At 33.4% G+C, this 13,438-nt stretch overlaps 1 protein-coding gene across 3 annotated transcripts in view; it reads left to right on the forward strand.

Moving 5' to 3' along the window:
* Positions 1–3,937, forward strand: part of NUDT9 (nudix hydrolase 9) — a 56,413-nt gene extending 52,476 nt beyond the window's left edge. For all 3 annotated transcript variants that reach the window (XM_036895922.2, XM_036895923.2, XM_036895921.2), the window contains one exon: positions 888–3,937. In XM_036895922.2, the coding sequence (XP_036751817.2) occupies positions 888–1,066 (179 nt within the window). In that variant the 3' untranslated portion in view covers positions 1,067–3,937. The remainder of the gene's footprint in view (positions 1–887) is intronic.
* The last annotated feature ends 9,501 nt before the right edge of the window (positions 3,938–13,438 follow it).

Raw genomic sequence — 13,438 nt, forward strand, 5'->3', positions numbered from 1 at the left:
GCATCTGTTGAGATGATAATATAGTGTTTATCCTTTTGTTGATGTAATGTATCACATTGTTTTTTATGAATATTGTTCCATTCTTTCATCCCTGAAATAAATCCCACTTGGTCATGATGAATGATTTTTTTTATGTATTTTTTTATTTGGTGTGCTAACATTTTGTTGAGGATTTTTGTATCTATATTCATCAGGGATATTGGTCTATAATTTTCTTTTTTTGTAGTGTCTCTTTGTCTGGTTTTGTTTATTAGAGTGATGCTGGCCTCATAGAATGAGTTTGGAAGCTTTTTAAAAGCTCTTGATAAACATTGCCAAATTGGCGTACAGAAATATGCCATTTACATTGCCAACAACACTGAGCACATTGTTTTTAATTTTTTGATACATTTTAATAACTATTTATTTATATATATAGATAGAAATACATTTAATAAATATGTTTTATGTATTTGTAAATATAACTACAAATACTTCCTCTTATGGTTTCTGGTTTGCTTAGAGACATGGTTAAAAAAGTCCATTTACCTTAACAGTCAGCAGTAATTGTTTTGTTTCATTTTTTTCAAATTTAAATTTCTAATTCCTATGGAATTTATTTTGATGTAAGTTTTCATGGTTGTTTAATCAAAATTTTTTTATGGCTAATCATTTTAATTTTTAGAGAGAAAAACTTTCTTACTGGTGCTCTAAAGTATTGGAAATTGGTTAAAACTTGGGCATTTGGAAAATTTGGAATATTCTAGCTTTTAATTCACTTGGCCTCCTAATAGAATTATGATTTAGGATTTTTTTTCATAAGGATATTTGAAGATACAGAGTTATGTTGTAAAATAAGTGAATGAAGTAATTACTTTTTCTTGGTGATGTTTTTTCTTTGGTAACAGGTGAGGTAATGGATAAACTTACCCTAGAAGCTGGAGATGATGCTGGAAAAGTGAAATGGGTGGATATCAGTGATGAACTTAAGCTTTATGCCAGCCATTCTCAATTCATCAAACTTGTGGCAGAGAAACGAGATGCACACTGGAGTGAGAATTCCAAAACTGACTGCCATGGATTATAGTTTGCAATCTTCATTTAAGCCAAAAGCCCACTAAGGGGAATGTCTGAAAAGAAAAGTGTCAAAAGCTATGGTGCGGGGTGGGGGTAGAGGGGTAGGGATTATTTTATTCATTTTTAGAACAATTTGCATTTAGAAGGTTTTGCATAAGAATATTAGTAAATATGGTGAAGTGAAACACACAATTTGCTGCTTTCCAGTCAAAAGAAATATAACCAATCATATTTTGTATGTATTCTATTTAAGCATGGCTTAAACCCAATTTAAACACCTGATGCTCTTTGAAGAATTACAATCTGAATAAAGATAAATTTCTGATCAGACATAATTTCTGCTTTCCAGCTAGTTCTTGTTTTGTTTGTTTTGTTTGTTTTTCTCATTGATCTTTGAAGTCTGAGGATGTTCCTGCCTCCTGAAGTTCCTCTGAGAGGAATGCCAGCATTGTCTAATCTGACTTATCTTTAAAATATTTGCTTCATGTGATGTTGTTGAAACTGATTTAAGACATGGAAACCTTATATGTTCTTGACTTTAGAGTCATCAGTTTTATGAAGAAATTCGAATCCTCTTTTAATCAATAAAGATCAAGATCAATGAATAACAGCTCATGTCCTTATTTTTACAAACTCTGAATTAAAAAATGTGTCCAAGAAATTAGTAATTTAAACTGATGTATTTATTTTGCACTACTTTAACTATAAATGTCACAAATGAATTAAAATAGATGTTCAAAAAGGAATTGAAATGAAACAGACAGGGAAAGTCTGGGATTTTTTGCTAGGAAGGGAATGGTAGGGATTGAAATAGGTTTTTGAGGGATCTGCTGTTAACATTATAATTCTCGGAGGATAGGAAAGAGTTGGTGTTCTAGGTGCTCTTGGAAGCAGAGAAGAGAAAAGAAAATAATACTGTCTTGCCTCAGTGAACATGTTTATCACCTTCTGGCTAAGATATCCATTGAGAAAGTGCCATGATATTAACTCCTGTCAAGCCTGAGGTAATAAGGGCTGTCATGATTCATCCCAGTTGTACTACAGATGAAGAAAAGGAGGTTTAGGAGATAAAGAGGTTGTTTTCTTCAAATACTTAAAAAAGGTGTTAGGCTCACCTTTTAGCTAGAGGAATTAGGGTTAAGGTAAATCAAAAGTTTTTTCTTTTTTTTTTCTGATTTATTGTCAAAATTCCTTTGGTGGTAAACCTGAATTGAACTGACAGGAGGCTTTTTCCCCTTAGTGTGACTATAAGTTTTGCTAAGAAATGTGAGAATGTTTGATTTCAGGATGCTGCCTCAAACCCCTCTGGAAGAGTTACAAAATTTATGTATGGTATTCATTTTCTAAAAGCCATCAAATCCTAGTCCCTGGGCATGAAATAAGGGTCCCGTGCTTGACAAGGATGATCGACTTATCAAGTGAGGGGTAGAATGACCTTCTCCCAGAATGAAAGCGTCTGATTCTACTTCTGCTGTTTGGTAGGAAAAAATTGCTTTATCCTGATATTGAATAGAATTGTCTAAAATTGAAACGCTTTACAAAAGCTCTTGAGAAAGTTTGAGCAATTTCCTGAAAAATGACATTTACTTATGTTTAATAGTTTTGATACACTTAAAGTGACATTAGAAAAGATACTAGGTTACATTACAGTTTTATTTAAGGAATGAGTAAAGAAGATGGTCTATAGATCATAAATTCTTCATGACATTTTGGAGTTTTCATTGGAACATTTACCAAGTATGCAAAATGATAAACTAAAAACTATAGGTAGGATAGAAGTAGATAATCTTCTGATAACTTTTTTAAGTATCAGGCACCATCTATAATGGAGAAAAAAATTAAAATTTTAATTTAAGACATTTCTGGAGGCATATCTGCTTCTGTATCACTAGTTGGTGTTGCCTTCATATCTGCTTTCCTTGTATTTTAGATATAAAGGACATTTTTGGTTTTTTAGAGATGTTTAGTAAAATAAACAACAATAAAAGATACTATTTATTGACTATTTACATTATATCACTTAATCCTCACAACATTCCTGTGCAGTTAGCTGGTATTATTCCCATTTCACAGGTGAAAATGATATTTAGAAAGGTTGCTCTAAGGTTTCACAGCAAGGGACAGAGCTGGGATTTGAATCCTGGTCTGCCTGGTTCCAAAACCTATTCTCTGTCTACTGTATTCTCTACTAATGTTATGACATTTTTATGATTTACTTTAGGCACTTTGGAAGATTATATAATGTAAGCAGAACTAATGTTATCCTTAGTACAGTTATGGCTTGTGACCTGAAATTTAAGGGCAATCTAATTTGCCTAGGTTTGTTGAACTGTGTGCATAATTTTGTGCCAAAGACATTTATTTGGTACAATCTTAACCTGAGTATAAATGGCTACAATCAGTGTTTGTCTTGCTAGCAGCTGTTTTGAGTTTTGAAAGCATTTCAAGCTCAAAAAGAAGTATATGCTAAATTTATATACCAAGGCTGTAACTAGCTAAAATCTAAATATTTGGTAGTCAAAGAGGGCACTTGAAAATTCTAGCCACTTTTAGAGGCTAAATGCTTTCAGTATAAAGACTTATCGTAGTTAGTATTATTTTCTAATCTATTTGTGAAGTTTTAGTAAGCCAATTTAGGATACATCCTTTGAAGTAATATTTGTAATTAATTTGTTTTTGTTTACACCTGCTTTCATCATACTATTAGTTTACCAATATGAATGCAGTCTAAGGCTATTAAGCTTAATAGCCTTAGATATTTTTAAATGTACAATGGTATTCTAAAGATATTTGGAGATTTTACTAACTGTATGTAACTTCTGACATAGTAGTGAGAAAATTATTTCTGCCACAATAAACAATACAGGTTATATTTATTATATGAAGGCATCTTTACTGTAATCTATTTTTTGCCTCCACCCATGTCTCCCATATTATGGTGATTTTATTGTTGACTGTTTAGTGTTGGTATAATCATGTATCTTAGAAAATAGAAAATAATGTGGTCCTTTTATACTTAAATGCTAATAAATTGAAACCCCAGCTGTGTTTTCTGCAAAAAAGAGCTTATTTTCTCCTACTTAGCCTCTGATGGCCTGTAAGGACATCTGAAGTGGTAAAAAAAACACTAAATAATCTCTTCTGGGCAATTAACTTGTCAGAAGGAAAAATTGAATGATATCCAGTTTCTTTCTCAAAATTGGGTTTGAGAATATTTTGCTTCATTAGCTTCTCTCAAGATAGATTAAAATAAATACATACTAATTATAATTTTAATTGACATCAATTCAGATCTTTAAAAAAGAGATATGCCTTTTTTGGTCTCTCTACTTTTTGTACATATTTTAATGAGAGCAAACCAGGATGAGAATCAGTAGAGGTCTCAAGATTTGTAGCCATCAAGTGAACTGATGTATTTGTGGTAAGCAGACGTGTCCCCTTACCTGGAGAGGAGGCCATTTCTAGATTTGATAGTTCTTAGCAGTCTTGTCTCACTGCACACTATGAATTGTCGATAAGGCAAAAATAAGCATGGGGTAAAGTTTACTGTTTGAAATGTTTAAATCTAATACTGCATATATTTCTATAAACTGAAGTTTTTTCAAATACCATGGACATTCTGAAAAGAATACCTTATTAGACCTGCAGAAATTCTGATCTAAAGATCTTGGAGGAAATTGAGTTTATAACTCATGAGCTCTGGGTAGATCAGTTGGGCTTGAGTCTCTCATGTTTTCAAAGTTAAGAAGAATTATTCTTACCTTTCTTGAAATTAAGCGTCACTTGCTTTTATCAATATAATTATAGAAATAAAGTCTTACCCCAAAGAAGACCTAAAAACATATTATCTTCAGTCTATGAAATAGATTTTTAGTTTATAGTAGCATCAAAATTAATATGGACTTACCCCAAGTTGGTTCAAAACAGAAGTGATTAACTGTGAAAGAAGAAAAATCAATTATCAGTGCTTTTATAATTAAAAATCATGTTTTAATTAAAAAATTTTTATTTTAACATAGGACATATATAAGCTAGAATATTTTCTGTATGAAAAGCTTTGTTTTTATTGAAAAGTTAATTCCATTTTACTGGTTGGTGTTTTATTTTCATATATAAGATTTTTAAATGAATACTCAATATCTAGATTTAAATTCTCTGAAGTCAGAGAAATATTTTCTTTTAACTGCCTTGTAACCATATTCACTATACCTGAAAGATAGAAAATTGATGTGAATGGTTAAGAAACTCAGCACATTTCTATGCAGGTGCTATCTTAAATTATGCAAATTCCCTGTGTGAATTTGAACCAAAATTTTAGGACAGCTATGAATACTCTGCCTTGAGGGTTTGCTTACACAAGCAGTTTCACTGGAAAATTGAAACTTTGTAGCTTCCACACTTTTCTTCTGTTTTAAGAGACTGGCAGCTTGCTCAAGGAGGTGCATCTAATCCCTCTGCAGAGCTGTCCACCTCAGCACGTATGCAAGGACGGGTAACCTAAACACTGTCCCGACTTGGTCCTAGGCAGCAATGCCCTGAGGCAGCATATGTTCTCTTAGGGCTCCTTTCCTTCTTCCCTTACTTAGGATCACTGAGAGAAGAAAATCCTTATCATCATGAAGAGGTGGCAGTTCTATAATTTTTGTGTTAGGATTCTTTCCAGAATGGGTTGTGGCCAACAGCATTTTTAAAAAGTTCAGAAAAAGAAAGCATAAATAAGTAGTAAGTGTTCAGATTTGATTTCCAAAAGAATTGGACTAGTAATGACAGCAATTTATATGATGAACTGGCTTGTCTTATATAGGATGTTGCATGTAATATTTTTATCAACTTAATAGATTAACAGGACAGAATATACTCACTGCTATAAGATCGTTAGGTGTCAGGACCTAGAATAAAAAAACTAGAATCAAATAATCAAGGAGTTGTAATTCAGCATTTTATCTATGTTTTCTGTGTTACACAGTTTGTAGAAGCTTGATTAATGAAAACATGCGTTTTAGAATATGACATTTCTAAAACTATGTCATTAAAATTCATACCCACTAATATATTTTAGGTGACCCCCTGGAGTACTCACCAAAACGACTGTCTGTGGAAACATCTAGTCTACACTTTCTTTTGTGGGCTTCAAATGTAGTAGGGACTTATTGGAAAGATCATTAAAATTATGCTATTAAAGTTGGAAAAAAGACTGTATTTTCAGATCATTTCATTAAAGAAAACTTGAATGATGTCATTTCCTGTAATTGTAAAATGATAACACTAAAAACTTTGAAATTAATGTTAATAATATGTACAATTTTTTTATTTGTGATTGAGTCAGTCTCATCAGATGTTATTGTCCCTCATTCAGTAAAATCCTGTTGAAAGTAAAACTTAAATAATCCTTTTATATCATGACCATTATTTTAAATCTAGTTCAAAGCCTTCTAAGACAGATTCCATTTCAGTAAGAATGTATTTTCATCCCATTAATGCCAAGTGTAAGCATAAATCTTCAGAGGTGAAATGGACTTAAGAAATCATCCATCTTTACTATTTTATATTCTAGAATATTTATGAAAATAATATATTCTCTATTATTTTATATTCAAAGGCTTCTAAGACAGATTCCATTTCAATAAGAACGCATTTCGTCCCATTAATGCCAGGTATAAGCATAAAACTTTAGTGGTGAAATGGACTTTATAAGTCGTCTATCTTTACTATTTTATATTCTAGAAGAAAGTAAGACTCAAAGGAGTTTAAGAATACTCCAACATATTATATGCCAGGGCTTGCACCCCCAGATTATTTGACTTCAGATGTTTTTCTGCTGGTCTCCTGGGTTTGTTCCCTCCACACAATTAAGGAGATTTTCAGGTTTTGGGTAGGTCAGTATGTTAGAATTGTACGTCAGATGACTCAGACACAAATATCAATGAGTAATAGTCCCCCAAAGAGAATGATAACTGTACTTCTTGGTATTAAATTCCTCTCCAATTAAATGTAAAGAATTTTCAAGTTTTTGTTTTGTGTTCATTTAAATACCTTCTTAAAAGAAACAAGTATAATTACATGATTTGGATCATAAGGAAAAGGAAAAGGAAGAGGAATTGGAATCTACAAAAAGGGGTGAAAAATGAACTGTGACTAAAACAAAATGTGTGCATTTGTCTTCCCATCCATCCATTCATCCTTCATTTAATGAGCAGTTATGTGCCCTCAAGGAATCCCCCTTCTAATTGGTGAGATTGGATTCTAGTGGATTTTAAATCATTTTTTTCTTTGAAGAGGTATGCTAATTTTGTTTAATTAGTCAAACCTTACCTTAAACCCAGGAATCTGTCTCATGTATTGATAATTCTTGTAAATCCATCAGTTTCTCTATAGTAGGAATTCATTCTTTGCCTGCTTTTTAATACTATTCTGCCATCTGGTGGAAGGAAGAGTTCCATTTCAAATACTAGTGATTTTTTAAAATTGCCACATAGATTTACATAATTTTAAACATGTAACAGAAGATTCTTAAATCCTAATTATAAATCAAGACCCAGGATTTTGCATTAATTTAAAACAAATCTTGCTGAATTTCAGCCCCCGAAAAAGTGGTAGGCAATATATCTAGCCCTGACTAGACCCAAAATAATTAGCAACTAATTATGAATGCAGCTACTTAGAAATTTAGTGGCTAAGACTCAAGGGGAGCCTGTGAAAACAAAGAGAATGAATGTTCTATTGAGTACTGTAACTTTAGTGACAAATTTCCAAAAACCTGCAAAGAATTGAGAAATTAACAGTTTGAAATTAAATACAAGCAAGGAGAAGTTATTACACTTAGATATAAAAACAAAATTATGCGAAGTTGTGCTTATATTTCAAAAATATTTAGGTGATAGACAAGAAGTTATGCAAGATGCTATTTTAAAGTGTGAATCAACTTTTCAAGGCATCATTGCTTCAATACTGTCCAAAGTTACCGCATCTTCAATCTGTCCTGCAGCTTCATTGTACTGGTCATTCTTCGCCATAGTGCCCTGTTCTCGGGTCCAGCCCACGCAGTTGCTGTTCCTTGGCCTGGAGTGCCCCACCCACTCCTTATCCTTCTTGACCTAGCTTGGATACCATCTCCTCTGTGAATGAAGTCTTTGACCCACAGCCTAAGGTAGCTTGTATTTGCATCTAGACACACTTATCAAATTACACTGGCTTCTTTTTTCCATTTATGAATCTCTCTTCCTCATCAGATTGTGAACTTATCTCATACTTTTTGTACATCCAGCACTCACTGTGGACCTATTATACTGTCAACCCTCAGTATATATTATTAACAAAGTGAGTTCTGTCTGTAGCAATGAAAGTATTACATATAGATACAGGCAATTCTATTATGTACGTAGCATTGTGCTACATTTGAGAAGGTCTAACAAGAAAAGCAAAATAATTATATTGTTTGACCTGTGAGAAAAAATTAGAGATCTAGAATAAAGGTTTTTAGAGGAAAGAAAGCAGCAAGGTGATTTAGAAAAAGAAAACCGATATTATAGGAAGAAGTTAGTATTCTCTTGATGAAGAGTAACTAGGTTCATCATAGTCATGTAATTCAGCATAAATGCCTTTTTGACGGCAAGTGTAGAGAGACATTAAAGAAGTCACTGAAGATTTGGGGAGAAATTTGCTAGCCCCTTGTGACATTGCACCACAAGCTGGAAGGGGAGTGAGTGTGAATAGCTGATGCCTGGTGACCTCTTCCAGCCTCATGTTTGTGTATCAAAATTTGGAAAATTTAATAACCATCACCCAAATAATACTTTTCACAATCTGAGATTCCCCAAACCTGTATTTACCAGGGGTAGTTGTGGAGGTAGGGGAAATGGGATCTGAGGAAAATAGTGGTCCTTGTAGTGGGTAAAAATTACATGTCTGAAAAAAGAAACATGGTGTCAGTCATTTCAGATAACTGTAAGCTTTTAAAATGAATATGTCATTTGAAAACACAACTAGAAGTTTACCTGTCCACTAGAACTTTCTCCAGATTGAGCTTGTAAAACAATAGCAGCAATAAGGTAAAGCAACCTATGGCAATACATTAGTCATTACAAGGAGATTTTATTCTAAATGGAAAGAGGTAAGCCATTATTGAGCATTATACCTGTGAGTGATGTAGCTTCACCTTGAAAATAAGCAGCTGAGTATCTAATAGGGAAAAGCTGAATTAATTTTTGTCCACTGATTCAGAACATGTCTTTAAATTTATTTCCAATGTTTGTATTTATATTTCTAAAGATTAATTACATGTTATGCCACTTTATGTTCAAATCAACAATGTTCTCAAGTTCTCAGCATTTCTAAGTTCAAAGTGAGTAGGGAAATATAAATTTACACTTTGCATTTTCAAACACTAATTTTGAAGGCTCCATCACTTTGAAAGCTCCTTTGGTACAAAATGTGCAGGGGGCAGAGTTTCTTGCCTATTTGGTGCCCTACATATTCAAACTGTAACAAAATACAGATCAAACTCATGGATCTCATTTGTATAGATATGGAAGGCCTGGCAATTCCGAACATGAGACAGTTTGGGGTAAGGATATTGTAAATGAAATTCAGTGCAAACCGTGTAATGAAGACCTAGGCTGCTGTGAATGCTCATTCTATACTGCTGTTTATTTGAGATCCTCCTATGTTCCAGTCAGGACTCTTCGGGGCTTTAGATGCATCTTATCACCTTCACACAACTCTGAGGTAGTCTTTATAACTCATTTTACAGATTGGGAAGCCATGGGTTGGTTGCCAGCTCAAGGTCATACAACTAACACATGGCGCAAGGAGCAGGGATTTGTACTGGCAGACCATTGGGCTGAGAAAGAGTGGTGAGGCCCTGGTTCTACAGTTTTTCCAGACTCTCCTTTCCTCTTCGGTGTAATGACAAGATACAGGGACTGCTTTCTAGACCAGAAGCACTATGTGTCTAGAATGGAAATGGAATGGCAAGCTGAGGAGTACTCACAAGCCTGGGGAAAGCAGTGGCAGAGCTCAAAGGCCAGCCATGATGGGAAATTTCATTCTGAGGGAAGAGCCTGGAATTGAAGAGTTAGGAGATCATTTTTAGTTTTTTTAAAAAATCTAACTCCTGCTCCCACCATAGATTGTTTAGTTAAGAGTTCTAACTAAAGTTTAGTTCTGCCTCTAAATTCAGTTTTTATATACCTAGTTCAGTGGTTTAAGAAACTTTGATGCCTTTAGAGAGGACATGCCATCTCTGGCTCAGAACATTGCATACATTTCCCACTCTTTCTTACAATCTCACAGTTCAATCTGTACCTGTTTGGTCCCTGACGTTACCTGAATTTGTGACCTCTACTCACAAATCTTCAAATGCCAGTATCATGCGTTAGTACTGGGGATGTATCATCACTGGTTCAAAGGAGATTTCTTTCTTTTTTTTAAAGTATCACTGATATACAATCTTATGTAGGTTTCAAATATACAATACAGTGGTTCAACAGTTACCCATATTATTAAATCCTCACCCCCTCTAGTGCGGTCACTATCTATCAACGTAATAAGATGTTACAGAATCATTAACTGTATGAGATTTCTTATGTAATATACAAATAAATCAACCTTGAGCTTCTACTCCCATGAGAATTACCAGGCCTTCACAGGTCTGTAATTGAAGAAATTACAATTTCTCAAGAAGAAAATGATATGGGAAAAATCTTGTAAGGCATAATGGGTTGGTAGAGAATAAGCACGATATGAGTAAATTAAATGAAGCAAATCAATGTAGTCTTTACTAGCCAGCTGATTCTGAAAGCAAACCTTTTTATGGTCTTAAATCACATTTAATTTCAATTTCACTTACCTTAGGAGTTTCAAACCAATCATTGTACTCTGGAATTGAATTTTGGAGGAAAAACAAAATTCATCATATTCTATTAAGATTTGTTCCCAGCATCTGAAGCATGTATATCTCTTTATATATGTCACTCTTCAACTATTTTATATGTATTTGAAACTCAACTGTGCTTTGTGTTAGTGCTATTTTACTTTGCCTGAATTTAGGCAACTCATCTCCCTTTCCTTTCCTTTTCATGTTTCTTCTTTGTAATTTTTCTTCCTTGTGGATCCAAACCCCTGAATTTCCTTCTTTATTGGATAAGAGGACCTACTAGAAATCATTAAATGATCCAACACAAGACTATCTTATACTCTTTTGCCTAGAGCAATAGAACAAGTCCAAATTAGAGTGTATGTCTTTTTAATTACCTTTGCTTGAAATGGTCCTCGGAGCAGCACATTCAAGAAGCAGTGTGATCTTACAGGATCTCTAGGCTCTTCTAGTATTTAAGCCACATTACTGATGCCTTTACGGTCATGGGCAATATTAGTCAAAACATTCAAAGCTAAACTGGATAATTGGTTCCAGACTAGGAACTCCAACTTCTAAAAGTATCTCGATTACATAGAGATAGGCTTATGGACTGCTTACTGAAAAAATAACTTCATCTCCTTGGTTGGATTAGAGAAATGTTTTTATCACAAACAATCCACAAATAAAAATTGTCACCACCAAGAATATTAAAATGCTTCTGCAATATATGATCCAGGGCAGCTGTATGCAACAGAGCCTTAACTGAAAGAAAAATTTAAGGTTGTAAAATTTCTATTATTAAACATTTTTTTCATTTCAAAATGAAAATTATTTTCAAATAAAACATTTTTAGCAAACATTTAGGTGGTGTCTTTAGTGTTAAAATTATGTTTCACTATTCCAAAACATTTAAAACAGTAATTTAGGTATAATTAATGCCTCCAAATATAACTTGTTCTCAACAAAGTCACAAATTCACAACATCACAAAATTGTAATGAGTTAAGACTGCTCATGGTATTGCTTGGCAGCTACTCATAAAAACATTCTGAATATTGGAATTCTTTCTAAAAATTATTTCCCTACTTGGAAAAATTGTAATAATTCAATTTTGATGAATCAAATTGAATTCACATATTTACAAAGGACATGGTATGAAGTGGTCTGGTTAAGAATAAGTGATTCATATGTTTTTTACCTTTATCTTGCATCAACCTACCACTTCAGCATTTTATTAAAAATAATAATAATAATAATAATAAGGGAGAAATGTGGGATTCACATAGAAATCAAGTATAAAAATCAAACAATCATATCTGACTTGATTGTTCATAGTTCATGATGCGTGATCAAAACCGAAAGTTTATGTGATATGACTGCCCTTGCACTGTTCACCATGTAAGAACTTATTCACTATGTAAGAACTTGTTCACCATGTAAGAACTTGTTCGTTATGCTTCAGAAGATTGGAGACTGTTGAGAATTAGGCTTGGGGTTGATTAATGATTGTGCATTGAGTCCCCTATACAGAATTTTATTGTCATTAACAACCATTTGATCAATAAATATGAGAGATGCCCTCTCAAAAAAAAAATCACACACACAAGAAAGAATAAGTGATTCATTGAGCTAAGAAAAGAGATAAATACAATTCTGAAGTCAATCAGAGGTGATTATTCTGATAAAAAACAAACTCTTCCATAGCATTCTTCAGATGAAATTCCTTGGGGCACATTCTCTCAGAGACCATCACAGATTAAACTCTGAACAACAACAATTTCTTAATTATTTGAAAAAACAATCAAAGATATTTGCATTGATAGTTTCCATCTCAGATAGAAAAATACGTAAAAGAATTTTACCTTCCTTTCAGATATTGTAAGCAGACTATAGTGGGTGCTAGGATCTTTTGTTGCCTTGCACCAGACCTTGGGAAACTCTATGATGGTGTCTTTTATATTTTTGCAACCTAAATTTTACTGTATTAATAGTTAACCAAAGCAAAGTTTGAATGAAAACACACATTTTCTCTTATGACACATTTTCTTGCTATTAATTTACAGTAGTAATACTTACCTGCGACTACATGGGACATCAGGACACTTCAGGGTTCTCCACTGTTATTTTCCTATTACCCTTATTTTGTGGACATGAAATGTGCAGGACTTTTGCAGGGCCTCCCTCTCCCCCAGCCCACCTGCACAGTGGCATGCAAGCTGGAATTAGTCATATTAAGCAGTGTGCAGAATCATCCACATTTTTAACTGAAATTGGTGAAAAGCACTTGAATTCTTTTTTTCTGTTGAAACTTACATTATGACAAAGGATATTAATAAGCAGCTACTATATAACAATTGGATATTTGTTTCCCATAGGAAACATCTCCCTGAACCACTCTCACACTTTTTTTTTTTAAGTAGTAGGGTCTAGGAAGCACAGTGGTGATGTGATATGAAGTGTGAGTCCTGAGTTGGTCTTTCACATATAATTGTGTAAATAAATGATTGAAAATAAACTTGAATAAGCA

This window comes from Manis pentadactyla, chromosome 5, assembly GCF_030020395.1.
Source record: "Manis pentadactyla isolate mManPen7 chromosome 5, mManPen7.hap1, whole genome shotgun sequence".
NCBI classification, from domain to species: domain Eukaryota; kingdom Metazoa; phylum Chordata; class Mammalia; order Pholidota; family Manidae; genus Manis; species Manis pentadactyla.